The 22100-nt window shown below is 38.7% G+C and overlaps 1 protein-coding gene across 2 annotated transcripts in view; it reads left to right on the forward strand.

Moving 5' to 3' along the window:
- Positions 1 to 1836: 1836 nt before the first annotated feature.
- CHIC2 (cysteine rich hydrophobic domain 2) overlaps positions 1837 to 22100 on the forward strand; it is a 46316-nt gene continuing 26052 nt past the window's right edge. The window contains exon 1 of one of the 2 annotated variants that reach the window (XM_084900169.1): positions 1837 to 2526. In XM_084900169.1, the coding sequence (XP_084756295.1) occupies positions 2408 to 2526 (119 nt within the window). In that variant the 5' untranslated portion in view covers positions 1837 to 2407. The remainder of the gene's footprint in view (positions 2527 to 22100) is intronic. The other variant, XM_084900168.1, reaches the window with a different exon arrangement.

Here is a 22100-nt window from a genome sequence, read left to right on the forward strand (position 1 = left end):
ATTTCATTCACACACATGCACACATACACAAGTACACATATACACACTTGCGTGGTGCTTGCTACATCATTGGATAAATGAATAAATGTTCTCTAGGGTAGGGGTGTCGAACTCAATCAGAGAAGGGGCCAAAATCTAAAATCCAGTCTAAATCGCGGGCCGAATGGTTTACTGAACAGTCATAAACTGACAATGTCATAAACTGACAGCAGAGTGCAGTGATGACAGCGCGGTGCGGGCCACATTGCAAGGCCTGGTGGGCTGGATTTGGCCCACGGGCCTTGTGTTTGACACATGTGCTCTAGGGAAATACACAGCAAGTCTGACACATCTACTGTGTCTTTTCTTCACCTTTTCTTGGCTGTGTTCATTTCCTTCAACTATTTCCAGGAGGAGATTGTTTGTCACTTCTCACTATCCTCATTGCCCTCCTTGGCACTTTCTCACATCTAAAGTGAACTGCTAGGCGGTGATTGAAATTGGAGGATAGTCTGACCAGTTTTGGGTCCAATATGACTATTTTTTCCTGCCCCACAGTATGTGCTCAATAGCCAGGACTCTCAGGAGCTCTCTCCTGTCTCTGAACTCTTTCTATCTTTTCGGTCTTTCCTTCCTTCCTTCCTTCCTTCCTTCCTTCCTTCCTTCCTTCCTTCCTTCCTTCCTTCCTTCCTTCCTCCCTCCCTCCCTCCCTCCCTCCCTCTCTTCTTTCCTTTTTTTTTTTTTTTTTTTTTTTTTTCCCCTAGGCAGGTTCTTGACTCTGAAACCAAGTACCCAGGTGACCCTTAGGCCTTTACTACTGGTCTAAGCAGGTAAGAGGCATTCGTTAGACATTTTCTTCCTTCCCTTTCCTTCTTTTGTGGGAGGAGGAAAGGGATTACCTAAAGTCTTAATGGAAGAAAACAGGTTATGGTTGAGGTAATCCAGAGAATTTGCCAATTTTGTTTTACGGTGTGACTACAGTGTTTTCTTTCTTTATAAAAAAAAGTTATTGAATTTATTGGGATGATCTTGCTTAATAAAATTATATAGGTTTTACGTTTATAATTCTGTAATCCATCATCTGTCTACTCTATTGTATAGTGTCCATCACCCCAAGTCCTCTCCTTCCGTCACCATTTATCTCCCCTTTACCCTGTTCTACTCCCCTCACCACCCTTCCTGGTAATTATCATACTGTTGTCTGTGCCTATGAGGTTTTTTTTTTTGTTGCTGTTTTTTTTTAAAGTTCATTCTCTTTTTGACAGTGAGTTTCCTTTTAAGAACAGAAAGTATCAGCATCGTTGGTCTCGCCTACTAGAATACATTTAAAAGGATGATCGGACAAGATGCTTAGATTTGGGCCTGTTTTGAAAAATTCTGAATTTTTGCCGAAACGGGTTTGGCTCAGTGGATAGAGCGTTGGCCTGTGGACTGAAGGGTCCTGGGTTCGATTCTGGTCAAGGGCATGTACATTGGTTGCGGGCACATCCCCAGTGGGGGTTGTGCAAGAGGCAGTTGATGGATGTTTCTCTCTCATTGATGTTTCTCTCTATCCCTCTCTCTTCCTCTCTGTAAAAAAATCAATAAAATATATTTTTAAAAAATTTTGAATTTTAGTGGACAAAAACGTTTTTGCAGTGTCTGTGGGGGGCTTCTCAAATTGGGGAAGTCCGACGGTTGCCTTCATCACAGACGAAAAAAAAAACCGACGAAAAGCGAGATTCAATTGTTAGATAAACTGCCAATCAGACGCACGATCCATTCTCTATTTCCAATCAGGGTTTTCATTTTCAGTTGTTTTGGTTGGAGCTACTTAGGTGAACTCAGTGCCCCGCCGCAGGCTCGGAGCCCCGTTTCCAGAATCGGGGTCACCGCCTCCGGCTCCCGGAGCCGCGCCCCCGACGCTGGTCGGTGACCTATTTGCGGAGGGAGGTCGGGGACGCGCCGCGGGAGCGCGCCCTCCAGGCGCCGTCCGCCGGTGGGAGCGGGGGAGGGAAGGCGGCCTGGGAGCGCGCGCTGCTCTCGTGCCCGCGCCTACGCGCCTACGCGCCCACGCGCCCACGCACCGCCCGCGCTCCCGGGAAGTCTCGCGATGCCGTAGCTCGCTCCCGCTGCGGGGGGCTCTGGCTGTTGCTGTGGTTGCCTGAGTTGCGGCGGCGGCGGCGGCGGCGGCGGCGCTGGTGGAGGGGTCGGCCCTCGGGCGGATGTTGACATTGTGTTGTTATTGCTGACGGTAATGGCGGCGGCGGCGGCGGCCGGGACCACGTCTCCTCTGTAGCCTGAGTAGAGACCACCGGGAGCCAAGTCCGCGGCCTCTGAGCCCGCGGCGGCGCCTCCCCTCAGCCTCCGTCGCCTCGCAGCCCCGTATCCCCGGCCACAGTCCTCTGGAGTCCGGCTCCTTCGGGCAGGGGTCTCGACGAGACTCAGGATGGCGGATTTCGACGAGATCTACGAGGAGGAGGAGGACGAGGAGCGGGCCCTGGAGGAGCAGCTGCTCAAGTACTCGCCGGACCCGGTGGTGGTCCGCGGCTCGGGTCACGTCACCGTGTAAGGCCCGGAGGCGGGCGAGGGCGAGGACGGGAGGGTGCAGGGCCGAGGGCGGGGGTCACGGGGGTGGGGTGGCCTTGACTCCTCAGGAGCCCCATTTTCCCGATGTCCGTCTGGTGTCGGGGGGCCCTTTGGGAAAGTAGGCAACCAGGAAGTGAGAACTTGCTTTATTTTCATTTGTTTTTGGTCTCCGAAGTGAGGATCTTCCTCCCCCCAACCACCCTTTTTAGCAGGCCTTCCAGGCCTAGGGGCGATAGGCAGGATCCCAGAAGGGAAGGTTTTTCTTTGGGGTCATTCCTTTCGGGACACCCCCTCAGGTTCGGGGTAAGAAGTACACGCATTTTTTTGAGGCCCCTCCCCCTTGTTTTCTCACCCAGTTACCCTGTGGTTCGCTCGCGTGTCTGGGCCTTTGAGCCTAGTGACTTCTGGCTTAGAGGCTAGATCTGGGCCGTCTGAGACCCCGGTGACAATGACTGGGTCACTGTCGTCGTGTCTGTGTGTTTCACACATTGTCTCCCCCCCCACCCCCGCCCCCAAGACTCAGTTTCTTGCAGAGTCAATTTCTGCAGAACTAATGCAAGTTCCCGTAATTGTGCATGGTGAGACCGCACAGATGAACGTATGCTTAAAATCTGCAGAACGATATATGTGTACAAGTAATTAAAAAAATCTCTGATAGACATACTTCTCAGGTTACTAAGGGTTCTTTGAAATATAACTCCCTCTTTTGGGGGGGCATGAACTCTAGGATGGCTTCTTCATTTGATATGCCTTCTTGAAAGTCTTGATTGGGAACATTTAAAAGTTCGATATTATTCAAACGGCTTCCTGAATGGTCGTGACTAATAAAGGAACGTGAAGTCTGAACCAAATAATGAGCTGGCCGGAAGCAGGAAGTTTTGTAATGTTTCTCCGAGAAGTCCAGAGTTTTGTACTACTTGAACTATTTATACTCTTTTTTTTTTTTTTTTCCCCGTGTTAGATCTCTTGTTCAAATCATAGGTCAAACGTCCATGCTTGTCAGATATTTCCACATTTCTACCTTTGCAGTAAAATAAAAGGGCCAGCAAATCTGAGACTCTTAAACAGTTTCCATTTTATTTTGGTATAGGGTGATTGGAATGTGTAATTGAATAACTTTAGGGAAACAGTAAGGCTTCTCATATAAGATTGTCAGGAAAATCTTTGCATTTGTCAGTACGTGATATGACCAGCGGTATTGCTGTTAGGCTATGTTTATATAATGCTTTCATTTCTTTAGCCCCTGTTAGTTTAATATTTAGGTGAACTTATAGGGTAAAAACTGCATCATCAATGTCACAGTGCCATGAAAAGACAATGGAATTTATCACCACAGTAGCAGTTACTTAGTGTGTGTGTGTTTTTTTTTAATTATATTTTTATTGATTTTAGGGAGGGGGAGAGAGAGAGAAACATCAATGATGGGAGAGAATTATTGATTGGCTGCCTCCTGCAGACCTTCTACTGGGGATCTAGCCTTAATCTGGGCATGTGCCCTGACTAGGAATCAAACCTGGGACCTCTAGGTCTATGAGAGGATGCTCAGTCCACTGAGCCACTACAGCCGGACAGTTACTTAATGTTTTAACTGTCATCACTAGCAGAATTAAGAGTTATAACCAAATACCATGGATAGTAAATCTTTCTTTAACATATTTTACAGAACTTTTATTTTACTCTCATAACCAGTCATTTAATTTTTAACACGACTCTTAAGACTTTTTTTTTACATGGTTTTAAATCTAAGGAATATGTGGACGCTTAAAGAAGGGATTTTCAAACTTTTTTATGCTATCTGCTCCCCCCCCCTCCCCCCAACATTCCTGATGTCAAAGAAAAACTGGCAAAATTTTGGTATTTAAAAAGGTATAGCAATAGTTGTAATGTACCCCCCCCCCCTTTTTTTTTTAGGAAAAGAAAAGCTAAGCATTTATTTCGAGTAAATGGAAAATATAATAGGCAAAGTGTTCAGAACCAAATAGGTGATCAGTTAATTTGATTATAGTTGGCTACTAGAGAGGTTAACAGGATGAGAGAGAACTACCAGTGGTTCTGTTTTAGCTGCCCATTAGAATCATCTGGGGTGCTTAAAAAAAAAAAACTACCTTTGCCCCAGGCCAGGCCAATCGAAGGCCAAATATCAGAGTGAGGGTCCCAGGCTTCGATAGTTTTTTTTTAAAGTCATACTGGTGATTTTTATGTGTAGCCAGGATTGCAAGCCACTATTTCAGAGTAGTATATGCCACCAGTAAACAGTGTTCTTTTGTACATTGGGAGTTAATATTTCTGTGATTTCCCTGAACCATTTCCCTCTCTTCCCTGTTACCTTGGTTTTAGGCTCTGGGTTGAAATCTATAGTCTGCCACTTCTTGGGTAAATTACTTATTTGTGCCTCTTCAGTTAAGATAGAGATAGTGATAGTCCTGAACTTTTAAGATTATTAAGGATTAAATGAGACAATACTTGCAAAGAATTAGTCACATTGTGTGGTACTGTGCTCAGTAAACATTAGCCTTTATTAATTATCTTCCGCACATGTTATTTCACTTAGGTGTAAAGAAATCTGAACTGCTGTTTTTAAACCTAACAGTGCTTCATTTTGTCTTATTTTCCATTTCTTAAATATTTGCATGAGGTTAAATTATGTGAAATGTTTCTATGAGAATTATTGAGAATCTTTTCTGATTGAAAATCTAAGCCTGACCCTAGCCGGTTGGATAGAGCATTGTCCTGAAGACTAAGGGTTCTGCGTTTGATTCTGATCAAGGGCATGTAACTTGTTTACAGGTTTGATCCCTGCCCCCTCTCCTCTGGTGTATGTGGAAGGCAGCCAGTCCATGTGTCTCTCTCACATAGATGTTTCTCACTTTCTATCCCTCCCTTGCTTCCACTCTCTTTAAAAATCAATGGGATGAGGATTAACAAACAAACAAAAAGTATATCTAAGCCTGTTTTGTGGTGACATAGGTATAGTTCATAGATATAGGTAATAGTAATACAGAACTTTTAAACTTTTTTTTTTTTATATATAACTCTGTCATGCATAATTAATTCACAAGCATACTATGCCAGTGGGTAGCCCAGTTAATGCCTATTGTACCTATAAAAGTTTTTGAAATTAGTGCTTAGGAAAATTACTGTAACTATTGAACATGTTCAGTTTTTCTTGCCTTTAAATGGAAAGAGCTATTAAAACAGTTGTTGTAAGAGTGGTTAAGCTTCTCACTCATTGCCACTGCCCCATCCCTTTTTTAAAACTAAGGAGCGGTCTTCCCTCACCAGTTTGAAAATAAATGATATTGTTTACTGAGTCATCTGTAATCCAGATTTGTTGGAAAAGCTATAGGTCAATCCATATGTGTTTTTCACAGAAATCACTTTTGAGTAGACCTTTATAGTTGAATATTTTCCCTTATTTTAATTCTATATCATAGTATAGAATTGCTTTTATTTTATTTTAGAAATCACTGTATTCTAATATGATATCATTTGGTATGTTAAAGTGGTGTGAAAAACTACATTGTTTTCCATTCTCTACTACACAGGTAGGTCTTAGTTAATTTTGAGACATAATCAGATTTTTTGGGACATAATGTAAAAAGTATAATTTAACTAAACAAAGTCTACTTTAATGTGGTTTTTAATACAAATGTTTTCATATTGATTCCAAATCAGACTTATATTTTGTAATTCCATCAGGATCATCATTCTTTCTTGACATTCTTCTGGATGGGAGTATAATAATTTTCTTCATTGTTAGATTTGCATGTAGCAAATGTAACAAGATGGCAGCTCCAATAGAGAGAAATCTTGGCAGGAGCGTATTTTGACAAAAAATCATATTTGAAGGAAGAGAGGGAAATGATAAGTTCCTGTTATTGTATAATATGCATATGTAATTTAAAAGACTTGAGTTCATACTTAATTAAAGTAGGTTTCCTGTTTGTGTGTGGGGGTATATTTCTCATTTTATTATATAAATGAAGATGAGGGAAAAAGTGATTAACTTATTAGGTAGAATTGGCCAGGTTGGTTAATATTTAAAAATTATCGAGTTCTTTACCCTTCAAAATAAATTTGTACAAAATATGATCATTTGTTGAAGGCTTTGATTTTTCACAATGGTGATAGTGCTAAGCAGTGGTTCTCAACATTTCTAATGCATGACCCTTTAATATAGTTCCTCATGTTGTGGTGACCGCTAACCATAAAATTATTTTTGTAGCTACTTCATAACTGTAATTTTGCTACTGTTATGAATTGTAATGTAGATACCTGTGTTTTCCGATGGTCTTAGACGAAAAATTACAGTTATGAAGTAGCAATGAAAATAATTTTATGGTTGGGGGGGGGGGGTCATCACAACATGAGGAACTGTATTAAAGGGTCGCGACATTAGAAAGGTTGAGAATCACTGTGCTAAAGGATCTGTTAACCTAAAAATTAGAATTTAAATCTAGTTTTGGACCAGTATTTCCTAGCTAATCTACAATTATAACTGTCATTTTTTCCTTTTCACTTAGTCGTGACTTCCTATATCAGAATCAAACTTGGAGCTTTTCTAATGTTTGAGTTCTAATTTAAGCCCTTTATAGAGACAAGTTATTTTGCTACAGTTTGTTTCTAATGTTATTCTTTTCTTATTTCACTAAATTATCATGTTTTCACTTCCGAGGTATATTGTAATTTTCCTACCATTGCCACAAATAATTCCTCATCCTTCACCAATTTTTTTTCACCTCTAATTGTTAATAATTGCATATTAATTGATTCCTTTGTTATGAATTTAACATACCAATAAGTAGGCTATACCAAATGGCTCCTTCTGGTATATATATACACATACTCCATACATACCACATATATGGATACATACCACTAAATATATAACACTTACATATGTATTTATACTGCCACATATGTCCTTCACCAGTTTTTATCAGTGGCTGTGGAAAATCATTCTCTTTGCTTGTCTTCATCTTAGGTACAGAAAGTTGAAAGATTTAGAAATGTGACTTGAAATGAAAAAATTTGGAAACTACGTTGGGGTACAATAGGATCTCTGCATAAGAGACATCAAAAGAACACTTTAGTATATTGATTGAGCTTTCTAATGGTAGAGTCAATTAAAAAATGTCTATCTTTAAGTGTATCGGTATTTCAAGACTGTTACTAGATGTTATGGTAGCAAGGAGAGACTTGAACAAGATTTGCTGAAATAATAGAATCACTTCAGTTAAACAATTTTAACTTCATAACTCCCATCTTTTCCCTTCCAACTAGCATAATATTTAAGGCATATTTTATTTTAAGGTTTTTGAAGACTATATTTCTCCACAAAGCCGTAAACTTGAGGACAGAGATTGTATTTATTGGTCCTTATTTCTCCACTACTTATTATGCTGTCTGGGATGTTATTGGTCCTGAAATGTTCTCTAAATAAATGAGATAGTAAGTCTATTTTTTCCACCAGGTAGGGAAAGTTTTCTGTCATCATTTCTTTCAATAGGCCTTCAGTAACCTGCTTGCTCTCTTCTGGTATCCCCAAAATCCGGATGTTGGTACCCTTAAAGCTGTCCTAGAGGCTCCTTACACTATCCTCAGACTTTTGGATTCTTCTTTTTTTCTGCCTCTCTGGTTGGATGTTTTTTGTTTCCTCATATTCCAAATCTTTGGTTTGATTCTTGGGGTACATTGATCTATAGTTGAGTTTCTGTATATTCTTTATTTCAGACAGTGTATGCTTAATTTTTTACTGGTCCTTTTCCTTTTTTTTTCTCTTCTTTTTTTGGTATTCTCATTAAGATCCTTGAAGGTCTCCAAGTTTCTCAGCGGTTTTTAGAAGATTCTTGAGTAACCTTATAAATGTGATTCTGAACTCTCTGTTGTCCAGTAGTTTACTTTCCTCCATCTCTCCCATTTGTGACATGATTCTGTGTCTCCACATTTAAAAAAAAATATATTTTATTGATTTTTTACAGAGAGGAAGAGAGAGGGATAGAGAGTCAGAAACATGAATGAGAATCATTGATCAGCTGCCTCTTGCATACCCCCACTGGGGATGTGCCCACAACCAAGGTACATGCCCTTGACCGGAATTGAACCTGGGACCTTTCAGTCCGAAGTCCGATGCTCTGTCCACTGAGCCAAACCGGTTTTGGCTGTCTCCACATTTTGGTTGCCTCCCTGTGTTGATGGAGTGGCTTTGTGTGGTAGGTGACCTATAGGGGCCAGTAGCTCAACTTCCCCAATCACCCAAGGTGGTTGCTCTTGGTACACCCCTTTGTGGGCTGAGTGCAAAGTCTTGGTTTAGTTAAGTCTTGATTGCTGTTGGTACACTGGGAGGAATTGACCTCCAGGCCAATTGGCTGTGAGGACCTGCTGTGTCTATAATGGAAGAACTGCTGCGCTGGAGACATGCTTATGGTGCAGGCCTTGTTTCAGTGGGGCTTTGGTGCTTACTGAGTCTGCCTCCTGAATGTGTCACTTATGGATGTGAGGAGTTGAAATCTGGTGTCTCACACCAACCACTAGGTACACTGGCTCTGGATCTCCAGTGGGGTGCAATTCAGCAACTTTCTGAGACCACCCTGCAGTAGCTACAGCGAGAACCACACTCCTCTCCTCCCTGCTTGGAGCTTGGAGCTTGGAGGCTTTGGAGCTGTCTGCACCAGGTTGCAAGTTTGCTAGGTTAAACTGTACTAGAGAAGGCCATTCATATGCAAAAGCCACTGCTTGGAGCTTGGGTGTGTTTGTAGTTGTGTGGGGCGGAGTCTCAGGGTGGAGTCTCAAAGCATCACTAGGCTAAGGTGTGGCCAACAGCAATGGCTGCTCATCAGCAGTCTCTGCCTCTTCTCCTGCGTCCCCACATCTCGCGCCCCAGCACAGCAAACAATTATTCTTACAAACAACTCTGCAAACAAGCCACTCTTACTTTCTGACATGATGGCAGACAGTCTAGCTTCTCCCCAGAAACTGGATTTCAGAGAGATTGGGAGATTGTCTCTCTTTGGGTTGAAGAAAGCAACGCCCTCCGGCAGCTGGGATCCGACGCCAGCCCATAGCATGTGTTCCCTTACCTCAGTTTTTCAGCGCTTGTGCTCTGAACGCTCCTTTCTCTTTCTGTTTAGTTGTAGAGCTTCCTTTCAGCCAGTTTTCCCATGGTTCTGGGGATAGACGTTTTGTCTTTTAGTTGTAGTTTTGAAATTGTTGTGCATGGCAGCAGTTTAGGTGTGTTTACCTAAGCTGCCATCTTGGATCTCTGGAATTTTTATTATTAATAAGAGCGTTGGTGACACTTATATAAACATTTTGAAAGCATTGAATGGTCCTATGAAAATAGTGTGGTCTTTGATGTCAAGCAGATTGGTTTCAATGTTCAGATATTTCCTAACTGCAAGCTAATTATAACTATTAGCTTTTCTGACTTCAGTCTTCTCATCTGCAAAAGGGATAATATCTACCTCAGAGATTAGGTGGGATATCAGTAATAATGTATCTGATGATCTGGACCCATAGTAGGCATTCAGCAAATGATTATTACTTATTTTGATGTTAATCCTTCATGCATATTTTTTGGTAAATCTTTACTGTTTTCTTGGAATCAATTCAAAAGGTGATATATTCTTTCCTGCTTTAAAACAAGATTTTGATAGAGTATAGGAAACATTTAATTAAAAGCAGATATTATGCCAGTAAAGGTGATATTCTTAGAGGCTGTCAAGGTATTTTGGGGGTTTGAGGATTTATAAATGTCTCTTGAATTTCACGTGTGGGCTTTTGTTTTCTGTTTAATCCCCCCTCCCCCCAAAAAAATCTAGTTCATCAAGGTTACTTTGGAAATGAGACAACTTAACTTTATTAGAACCATATATACTAATAAAGTAAGAGATGTTGATTCTGAGTGCTGGATTTAGATGTTTGAATTTTTTAAAATATATTTTTATTGATTTCAGAGAGGAAGGGAGAGGGAGAGAGAGATAGAAACATCAGTGATGAAGGAATCATTTATTGGTTGCCTCTTGCACACCCCACACTGAGGATCAAACCCGAAACCTGGGCATATGCCCTGACAGGAATTGAACTTGACCTCCTGGTTCATAGGTCAAAGCTCAACCAGTAAGCACGTTGGCCTGGCTAGATGTTTGAATTTTAATACTTGGGTTGCAAGGTATTTGTTTCCTAAGAGTATTTTTTTCTCTCTTAATCCTTCATTAGCAGCTGTCTTGTTGATGTTAATAATTTAACAAGTAATCGCTAAATTTTATGGTAGGTATAATGTGAGGCTCAGAGTATATAGTTATGAATGAAACATACATAGTTTCTCTACTCTTATGGAGCTTACAAGCTAATAGACAAACTACGTATAAGAAAATTGCTTTGAAGGAGACCAATAAAGTGCTGTGATTAAAAAGAATGTGATTAAGAGAACCTCTGTGAGTAGATGACATTTAGAAGGGACGAAAGACTCCTAGAGAACAACAAAATAAGCATGGCTTGCCTAAGAAACTGAAAGGCTACTTCTGTATTGTGGCTAGAATATAATGAACAAAGGGGATAGCTCCTTGAAATGAGGTTTGGTAATCTTAGTAGGGACCAGAAAAGGTTATAGAGGATTAGACTGAAACTAAGGAGAGTAGGGCTATTAGAACAAGCTAGATGAGACATGATAGTGACTATGCGTTGGGTGATAGTCTTTACATTAAGGAGGTATTACAGTTCTATAAGCCATCAAATTTCACAACTTCCCTATGAGGTGTGAAGAAACGTAGCAATGGCCCCTTTTGCCTTCTTATTCATCAGTTGTGTTTTTTGTTTGTTTTATTTTTGTTTTGTTTTGATTTTGTGTAGGTTGAGGTCAAAGAACTGTGGCTGCCCTTACTGTTGATTGAAGACTGTCTTGATGACATACCTGCATTTCCTGTTCTGCTGCCACAGGGCAACTAGTAGGCCAAGAGAACTGCATGTGTCAGAAGTGTAGAGGGGCTTTCCCACAAGATTATATAGATTTTGGAGAAAGGACCTTTGTAAAGTGGAATCTTTTACCTACAAGAGGTGTGGACAATGATCTGTTGATTACATGAGAGGAAAATACGTTTTTTACATCTTTATACTAAAAACTGAACTTTGTATAAGAGGGCTAAAATTTTCTCACAGTCTTGGAAAAAATTATTTTTTCCTTTAAGCCTTTTTCCAGCCTACCACTAGTTAGGAAATGAAGTTTTATTTAGGGTAATGTTGGTTGGACTTTGGAGTAATTTATCATTGTTTTGGGATTGATAAGAAGTGAATGTTTATATATTTAATTTGACAAGCATGTATATAAATATATATGCTTCCCACAAGAGGCCCTTGTTTATTCTCTTTGACTTTGCATTGTAGATACAATACTAATAGAGTTCTTGATTAGTTCAGTGAAGGAGTTCCTATGTACCCAGCCTTTTTCTCTGCCCTTTCAAAAGTATTCAATTATAAACTTTATTTTAAATTGATATTTTTGGTAGTTTATACTATAAACCAGTTCAACCATATATTCTTAAATGAACATAACTTATCATCATTGTATAGACCATAAGATTTATATAAGTTTAAAAATATTCTAAAATATGTATAAATTAGGTATACAAAGTCTTTTTTTGAGGTGGTTAGGTATGGGTGATTTAAAGTAATTGAGTTGGCCCAAGTGTCTTATTAGTACACAAGTGGATAAAAAAGTTGTGTATATATATATATATATATATATATATATATATATATATATATATACAGTGGAATATTACTTGACCTTAAAAAAGTATGAAATCTTTCCAATTGTGACAACATGGATAGATCTCATGGGTATTATACTAATTAAAATGAGTCAGAGAAAGACAAACACCACATGATTTCACTTACTGTGGAATCTAAATAGACAAACAAAGGAGAAATAGATTCATAGATGCAGATGACAATCTGATGGTTGCCAAAGGAAAGTGGGATTGGGGGCCTGAGTGAAAAGGAAGTATAGATTGGTAGTTACAAAATCATCACAGGAATGTAAAGTACAGCATAGGGAATATTGCCAATAATATTGTAATAACTATGCATGATGCCAGGTGGGTATTTAAAATATCAGAGGGATCACTTTGTAAATTACATAATTGTCTAACTACTATGCTATATACTCGAAAATAATATAAAATAATATTAAATGTCAACTGTTTGAAAAATAAAATTAAAAAAATAGTTGAGTTGGATTAATTGAATCCTTATATTATTTAATACCATGAAGTTAATACCATAAAGTTTAATCAGTATTCATTTATATAACTTCACTGTTTAGCAACATATGTAATCTATCAATACTTGAAAATATACCTTTAATTGAATATTAGTAAAACTAATGCGAGCATGTTATAGAACTGTATAATGATGAGATTTATGATAGTGTGAATGTACTACATGATTTAACTTAAGACTTTGATTTCATTAGTCCATGTACTTTCACAGAGCCATATGAACCCAAACGTTCAGAATTTTTTCACACAGTTAAAATTTTTAGACTTATTCTTAGACTAACGTGTATGTCTCCTACTCTAGGGGTTCTATATCTTCTGGATAAACATAGTACACTTTCAGTTCTAGCCCTTCCTTCTTGAGCTACATTGATATTCAGATGTATATCAAGGCAGCCAGATTCATTTAAAGCATTATTTTTTATGTTTAAAGAATTTTAATTCTAGTTATAACTTCATCTTCCAAAATAGGTAACAATTTATAGTATTTCTAATGGGAACTGGGCCCTGGCTGGTGTGTTCAGTGGTTAGAGCATTGGCCTGTAAGCTGAAGGGTCCTGGGTTTGATTTAGGTCAAAGGCATGTACCTGGGTTGCAGGTTCGATCTTCCATGTGGAGGCAACCAATGGATGTAATCTCTCACACATTGATGTTTCTCTCTCTTCCTTCCTTCCACTCTCTATAAAAAATCAGTGGGAAAAATATCCTTGGATGAGGATTAACAACAAAAACAAAATGAAAAAGATTTGGTTTTTGAACAGCCTTCTGGGATGAATTAAGTTTGAGAACCGAGGTTCCACTGTGCACACATATTTCCTTAATCTGACTTAAAACTAAAAAGAAAGTTCCTTTAATTTTCTATCTTTCCTTCAGGTTTAATCTTTTTCCTAATATAATGAAAACCATAATGATGATTTAAAAATTTGGAGGTACTACTTCCCAGTGAAGCAGAAAATAAACCATCTATAATCACCAAAAGGCAATGGTCATTTAATATTTTGGTGTATTTATTCCTAGTCCTTATTCAAATTTTCCCCTAGAAATCTTTATCTTAAAATAATAATATATGCTATTATAGAAAATATGAAAATGTTAAAAATGCAGCATTACCCATAATATTGGCTAGGGTTAACCACTGTTAACATTTTGATGGATTAACTTTTTCTGTTTTTCTTCGTGTATATAAATATTTTTATTAAAATAATTGAGACCATGCTTATAAGATATTTTGTATTCTACATTTTCCATTCAACATTTTGGAAATATATGCCAGTAATATTATTGGTTTTTTAAAAGTATGACATATTAGGGTCTGTTAGATTTCAAATAATAGAACCACCAAGGGGCCTTAAGCAGTGGAAGTTTATTGTAAGAATTCATGGAGACTAAGGAAGACAATAAGTTTTGTCATCCAGGGTTCAAGGAGACTGGAATATTATTGTTTTGGATATAGTACAGCTCTGGTGATGAAATTATTCGTCATTTTTCTTGGCAGTGTGTGTCCTTTGTTCCCTGGTCTACTAGTCTCACAGTGACTTACCTGACTTTCAATTTTAGCCTCTGCTGTTGCCACATAAACTGGCAGAGCACTTTTTCCCTCTATCATAGTTTCTGCTTACTATTGGCTTCAGCTTAATTGCTACTTATTTGTGGCTTTACAGGATCTTGGCTTCAGTTAAATTTTATGTTATCAACAATTGTCTCTTACTTTCAGATAACTCAAGAAATAGTGTCAGATTGAATTAGCTAATGTGCAAGTCAGGTAGGTCTGTTGGGCCTGCCATCCCATATGCTGCTAGCCAGCCCAGTGATTAGCTGTTCTTAAAGCAGATGCCCATTTGTCTTTTAATTTGCTAGGCATAGGGAGCTAGCTGCTAGTCAGGCACTCAGAGTAATATTTATTCTATACTACACATTGTTTTGAACTGTATAGTATTCTTTCATATTGATGTATTATAATTAATACAACTGTAGTAGACTTCTATTGTTTTAATACCCACTGTTAAAATAATAGAAATTTAGGAGGTAAGAAAAATAATCATAGAACAAGACACATTGAAACAGATTCTTGACAGTTATGCATTTAAAAGGCAGAACTCACCATTAATTCAAAATATATTTTAATTCAAAATAATGATGCATTAGTGAATTCTAACAATAACATGAGGCATACAAGGAGCATACTATCTAATAAAGAGGGAATATGCTAATTGACCCCCACGCCAATGCCGTCACAAAGATGGTGGCGCCCACAGCCAATGAGGGAATATGCTAATTGACTACCCCACCCTCAAAGATGTTGGCACCTACACCAGTAAGAAGGGACTATGCTAATTGACTGCCCTGCCCTCAAAGATGGTGGCACCCATAGCCACAAGATGCTCAGCCCCCCAGCTGCCCAGGGCTGCCCGAGGCTCAGGTAACCAGGGCCAGCCGAGGCTTGCGCTGTCGGAAGTGGCAGCAGCAGAGGTGTGATGGGACATCGCCTTCCCCCTCCTGCTGCTGAGGGCTCCCAGGGTGCGGGGGAACTCAGGTCTCAGGTTCCCCAGCCTGGTGCTGGGGTGGGGGGTGTGACCTGAAGTTTCCTGTCAAGACCCCCTGGTGCAGGGGTGTGGCCTGAGTTCCCTTTACCCAGCACTGGGGGGTGCATCTTGAGGTCCCCTGTCAAGCCTTGCTGGGTGGGGGGCACAGCCTGAGGTCCCCTGTCAAGCCCAGCCAGGAAGGGGGTGCAACCTCAGGTTCCCTGGCCTGGTGCTGGGTGGGGGTGTGGCCTGAAGTCCCCCGTCAAGTCCCGCTGGGCAGGGGGTGCAGTCTGAGGACCCCAGCCTGGTGCCAGGGTTGGGGTCACAGCCTAAAGTCCCTTGTCAAGCCCCACCTGGTGGGGGGGCACGGCCTAAGGTCCCCTGGCCTGGTGCTGGGGTGTGGGGTGTGGCCTGAGGTCCCCTGTCAAACCCCGCAGGGGTGGGGGCGGGGGCGGGGGCGGGGGCGGGTGTAGCCTCAGGTCCCTGCTGATGGCTTGTTAAGGCTCCTTATGGGAATTTGGCCTCAGCTGTGGTGCAGCCATATTTGTGATGGTGTGATGGTCAATTAGCATATTCCCTCTTTATTAGATAGGATACCTAGTTCATATCAATTAAAACATTCAAATAGAAAAAAATTATGATGTTATACTATAAAAATACATTTAAAGTATTTACTTAGCAACTACTTACTATACATCTGCTGAAAAAACATTCTACTTTAAGAAAACAAATGAGGTAAAATGTCTTTAATACTCCCTTACCAAAATAACAGAGCAGAATACTTGATTCTTCAATAACATATCTGTGCCACTGTAATTATTTCCTTCTGATACATTTTTAGAAGTAGAATTACTGAGTCAAAGGGTATGACTAATTTTTATAGACTACTATCTAATTGTATCCTTGAAGAATATAATTTTGTAGGTTTTTTTTTTTAATCCTCATCTGAGGATATGTTTTACTGATTTTATCTTTTAATATATTTTTATTGATTTCAGAGATGAAGGGAGAGGAAGAGAGAGGAATTGATTTCAGAGAGGAAGGGAGAGGGAGAGAGAGAAATTGATTTCAGAGAGGAAGGGAGAGGGGAGAGAGAAAAAAACATTAAAGTTGAGAGAGAATTATCGATTAGCTGCCTCCTACATGCTCCCTACTGGGGATCAAGCCTGCACCCTCCAACCTGGCCATGTGCTCTGATTTGGAATTGAATTATGACCTCCTGGTTCACGGATGGATGCTCAACCACTGAGCCAAACTGGCCAGGTGAGAGAAGAGGGGAGAGGGAGGAAAGAGAGAGAGAAAAAAAAAATCCATCAAACCTGAAACCTGGCTAGTTTTGTGTTTTCTTTTTATTTAACAATATATGTACTTTCCATGTTATTTGCAAACTTCCTTTTTAATAATTGTCTAATATTCTGTTATATTGAGATACTATAATTTATTTAACATTCACATGATGTTTATGCATACATTTTTATTTACATTCCAGATTATTTTTAGGTTAGATTCCTAAAAGGGAAATTAACTGTGACAAAAGTGTAAATATTATTAATGCCAAATTGATTATTGGAATGGTTTTAATAATTTATAGTTTCACTGATAGAGCATAATATTTTTCATTCTAAGATTTTCTTACCAACATAAAATATTATTATTATTTTTTTACTTATTAGTCTTTGAAGATAACTGAATTAAGATGCCACCTTGAATCACATTTTTCAAAATTAAATGCTACTTCCAGCCTTTTGGATTAATGTTAGGTTATTAGGTTTGAAGGGAGTTCAGCTTCCTACACCATTGCTCTTCTTTCAAGCATTTCAGGTCATCATTTTAAAGATGAAACTTGGCCTTTCCAATTCTGTCCAGGGCTAATTGTACTTTGACTTAAAAAAAGTAAATTCTTTTTACCAGACTTAAAAATATTAAACTTAGAGGTGCATAATGGATATGATGCTGTCAAGTTAACCTGAAACATGTATCTCATTTTCATTGCTAACAAACCCCACATACTGCCAAACTTAAAAAACATCCCCCCAAATAGAACTATTATCAAAACTAACTTATGCCACATTAAAGTAATTAAAAGTAACATTTTATAGTTAATATTAAGAAACATGAAATATAGTTTTTCTTACCCATTTAATAAAATAAGATGGTCTTATAAAACTTTTATCTGACAATATTACTTTGGTTGACCTAGAATTTAAAAAAAAAAAAAGGCTTTAGCAGAAATGAAATACCTAACAAAGGAGCTGCTGTTTTCTATGTCTGTAAGACTTTCCCCACTCTGATACTCAAGCTCTTTGCTAGGAGAAAGCATGGTGTATGAAGGAGAACTTGCTGAAAAGAACAGTTTTCAGTTGTTGAGGGCAGACTCATCAGTAATGTTGCTTTAAGCCTGACTAGTAGTTTGAATAATGAATGGGAGGTGAGATAAAGATAATGAATGTAGAGGACTCTTTCAGGAAATTGGGTGAGGAAGGAAAAGAGAAGGTTGCCATTATATATTTAAGGGAGAAGAAAATAGGTGTTCAGATTCTCAGGCTTGGTAGACTTATGCAGGTTTGTAGGCTATGTATAAGGAACCAGAAGAGAGGGAGAAATACAGTGGATTGCAGAGGAGACTGGAGGAATTGCAACTAGGAGTAAATGGGTAGCTTTGGCTTGCCTCTATTTAGAAAGATGGTAAAGATACTGAAGACATATGTAAATCTTAATAATGAAAGGGTGAGAGGCAAAGTAGTTTATGTTCAGTGGTCTTTTTTTCTCTGATTAGAATTAAGGACTATGGTTATCTGCAAAAAACTGTGAGTTGTGAGGATAAGGTTGAGAAACAGCAACTGTGGAGTATGGAAAAGGGAGTTGATTAGGAATTAATAAAGGTTATTATAATGTAAACCTAACTGAAGTTAGATAATATATAATATGTGATTTTTCTCTTATAGCGCCAGGCAGTGGGAATTAAAGAAAGTAGAAATTTCAGTTGAATTGGATTGATGAGACATTAGAGATGCAGAAAATAAAGGGTGTTTGTTGGAGTATGCTCAAAATGATTGTATAGTTGTGGCAGACAGGAAGGGAGCTGGTATAGAGTGGAAAAGCTAGGAGGAGTGGTAAGCAGTAGGATACAGCCAGAGATGAAGAAACAAATTTGGTAAGGGTGGGAGAAATGAAATGATTGATGGTAGTGGCAAGAGGGGAATTTTACACTTCAGAATTTTAGATACAGTTCCAAGTGATGACAATATACAGTGGTGCCTCACACAACGAACTTAATTCGTTCCAGGAGCAAGTTTGTTATGCGAAAAGTTCGTTATGTGAAACGCGTTTTCCCATAACAATACATGTTATTGATAAAAAAAATAATTCGTTCTGTAGCATAAAATATGCTAAGATGACATAAAAAAAGATAAATTTTTTGTTATTATTTTTATTTAGATACATCTAAAAACATAATTTTTTTAAAAAAAAACCACACATTTTTTTAATTTTAAGACAGACTAAGTAGAGTCTACCGAATCTTGCACATCTTCATCCATTTTCTGCTTTTTGGCCGATGGTTTCATGAAAAACCTGTCCAAAGTCGTTTGTTTTTCTCTTTTCTCCAACATCTGCCGGAAATAACGGACAAGAGTATCGGATCGTTGATCCTGTTTGCTTCAGCTGAATCCGGATACAGTGTATTGAGTTTAACTTAAAAGGACGACTGCCGTGATACGTGCGTGATTTAATTCGTAATGAAGAACGATTGCCGCGATACGTGCTTAAGTTAAGCGCAGTGACTAACGACTGCCTGCAGTGCCTGCGCGGAAGGATGCAATACATCGGCAGCGATCGTGGAAGCTCGGGCAAAGCGGTCGTGGAAGCTCGGGCGACTTCGTTGTGTGAAACGAAGTTCGTTGTATGAATCATGAAATGAAGTTCGTTGTGTGCAGCGTTCGCTGTGCGAGGCGTTCTTTATGCGAGGCACTACTGTACAGACTATTTCACGGTGAAATAGATTGCTGAATTAAATAGAGGTGAATTTCCTCAGAATAGGTGAAGTCAGGTGACCACTTAGTTCTGGTGCTGAATATTGAACTAATTAGAATGAAGACAAGAGTCATGGTAGAAACAAAAACTGACATGGGTGCCTATGACCTTAGAGTGTGAAGGTGGGCAGAAAGAGTTTTAACATAGGCTTGAGACTGCTATTCTTAGAAAGTCTTGCTTATAGTGTTGGCTCCTGTGTTGTGTCTGGGAATTTGGAATTTAGGAGAGTTCTCAGTATTCCCAGAATTTATAAGAATGGCTCACTATGCCTAACCTATAAAGTGTGGTGTATAGTGAACACCTGGGAATCTGGGATTTTGGTACATGCTAAGGAGAGGATGCCCCTGTGACCAAAGCACTGAGTAATAAGCTTTCTGGGTAGACAACATTTTATACATATTGTCAAAGCTAGTTACAGTAAAACCTTGATATAATGGACTAAATCGACAAGGGGGTGTCCATTAAAGCTGAAAGCCCATCATATAATAAAGTAGCTTTTCTGAACGTGTAGGTTAAAAAATTGACTAGTTGGTTTATGTGGGTTTTTTGTTTATATGTTTCGACTTATGTAAACAGGTTTGTGTAATTAAAATTAAGTATGTATGGAAAGTTTAATTTCACAGAAAAGTTTTCTATGTATATTACTGTCATTTTTAATTTATACTGAATAGGACTAGTAAATGTGCATTCACCAGTCACAGTGAGTAAACAGATGCACATGGCTGGGGCGTGGCTTAGAACACTTAGAAACAGCCTACATGAGTTGAAACTGTTGTAGAAGTCACAGCACATGACATAACCAATTACCGTGTGAAATGTAGTGTGATCACGTGCAAATCATTTACCCAACATTGTTTATAACTCTTAGATTTTACATGTAGACTATGTAATATTTATGTTGGTGAAATTACTAATGTTTTTTTCCAACATATGACCTATTCACTAACATTTGTTAAAAATAACAGTAAAGCAAAACAAAAAAGTAACCTGTTAATTATAAACAAATCTTGTTAAGAGAATTTTAAAATTAACAGGGTGTTAATTTCCACATATGACATATCGACCAGAAATTTTGTTCATTAAATCTGAAGTTCTTTAAACTTAGGTCCACAAAATTGAGGGCTGACTGTAGTGGAGGAATTAAGCACATCCTCGGTGTCTTCACTAAGACGAGACTCTTGCAAGCTTACTTCTGGTTTTCTCTGTACTTCATCCCAGTGTGTCTTTTATTTTATCTGTAATGTATTTTTGTTGTTGATGTTCTTGTTTATTTATTTATTTATTGTTAAAAGTATTACATAACTTTCCTTTTCCCTCCCATTGACCTCTCCACCAGCCATCCCCATCCCTCTGTACATGCCCTCCTCCCTGCCCCCCAGTCTGTGTCCATCACCCCATGTATCTTCCTTTTGCTTTGTCTCCTTTTGCTGTAATAAATCTAGCTTTGAATGCAACTATATGCTGAATCCTGTGAGTCCTAATCAATCATTGAACGTGAGGTTGGTTTTGTGGGCCCCCAACCCAGAGGGAGTGAACTGGAAGCCTGAAGATGACAGTTGAGACTTGGAACAATGTGGTATAAGTCAGGATTCATGGGCATTGGAGGAAGAGAAACAATGGTGTGGAAGACTACAGTGAGGAATTAGTGAAACGGGACATTTTTTTCTGGTTTGAAAATTGATTTATTCAGCAAATATTGAATATTTATGTCTGGCATTGGCCAGATATTTGAGGTATAAAGATAATTATGGTACTATATCCACCCATAAACAGAAATGGCAGTAGGTAGGATATGGGTAAAACAAGCCTCTTTCAAAATGACACTTAGATTTAGGTGTGAAGTTACAGTACCTCTGCAAAGCTTTACCAGATATATTACATGAACTTTCAAAATTACCTCAAGTTATATAAAAGTAAACAAGTTGCCTTGTGCATGCTTTCTTTAAAAAATTTTTTTTTAAAGTGAGATTAAGTCTTTTTTTGTAGGACCTTATGATCATGAAGTGTTACATAAAAAGTTAATAGTTGTGATTTCAAAGACTTCTCTTTTCTGGGAATACTAGTAGACTTTGTGAACTTGTAATAGGTAAGAGTAAAATAGATTAAGTTTAATGCATTTTATCTCTGTCATATTTCTATCCTTTGAAAATAGTTTATGTATTTTATCAATTCCAAGGTTATAATTATTTTTTAAAAATATATTTTTATTGATTTTGGAGAGGAAGAAGGAGAATCATTGATTGGCTGCCTCCTGCTCACCTCCCACTGGACATGTGCCCTTGACTGGAATTGAACCTGGGACTGGATAGCTGAGGCTCTATCCACTGAGCCAAATCAGCTAGGGCAGTCATGAATATTTTAACCATGATTCAAGAAAAGGTCTTTTAGGCAGTAAGAATAGATGTAGTTATAGCACGTCATTTTCTTTCATACCATCTAAGAGATTGGTAATTAATAGGTATTGGATAATAAATAAAACAGTTGTTGGTAGCAGTTGGCCAATCCAAACTTTCTTTTTATTTATTTATTATCGTCCTCTTTCCTTCTACTTCTCTATTAATAGGGTTTAAAGTCAGTTTTTAAGGTATGGGTGGTAGCTTATTTTTTCTTTTGTTTATGGATAACATTCAGCCCCCCCCCCCCTTTTTTTTTTTAAATAAAGCAAAACTGTCATTTCAAGGAAAACAACTTGTAGCATTTGTTGTCAATAATAAAATTTCAACTT

This window comes from Pipistrellus hanaki (assembly GCF_964339955.1).
Source record: "Pipistrellus hanaki genome assembly, chromosome: 1".
Classification (NCBI taxonomy): domain Eukaryota; kingdom Metazoa; phylum Chordata; class Mammalia; order Chiroptera; family Vespertilionidae; genus Pipistrellus; species Pipistrellus hanaki.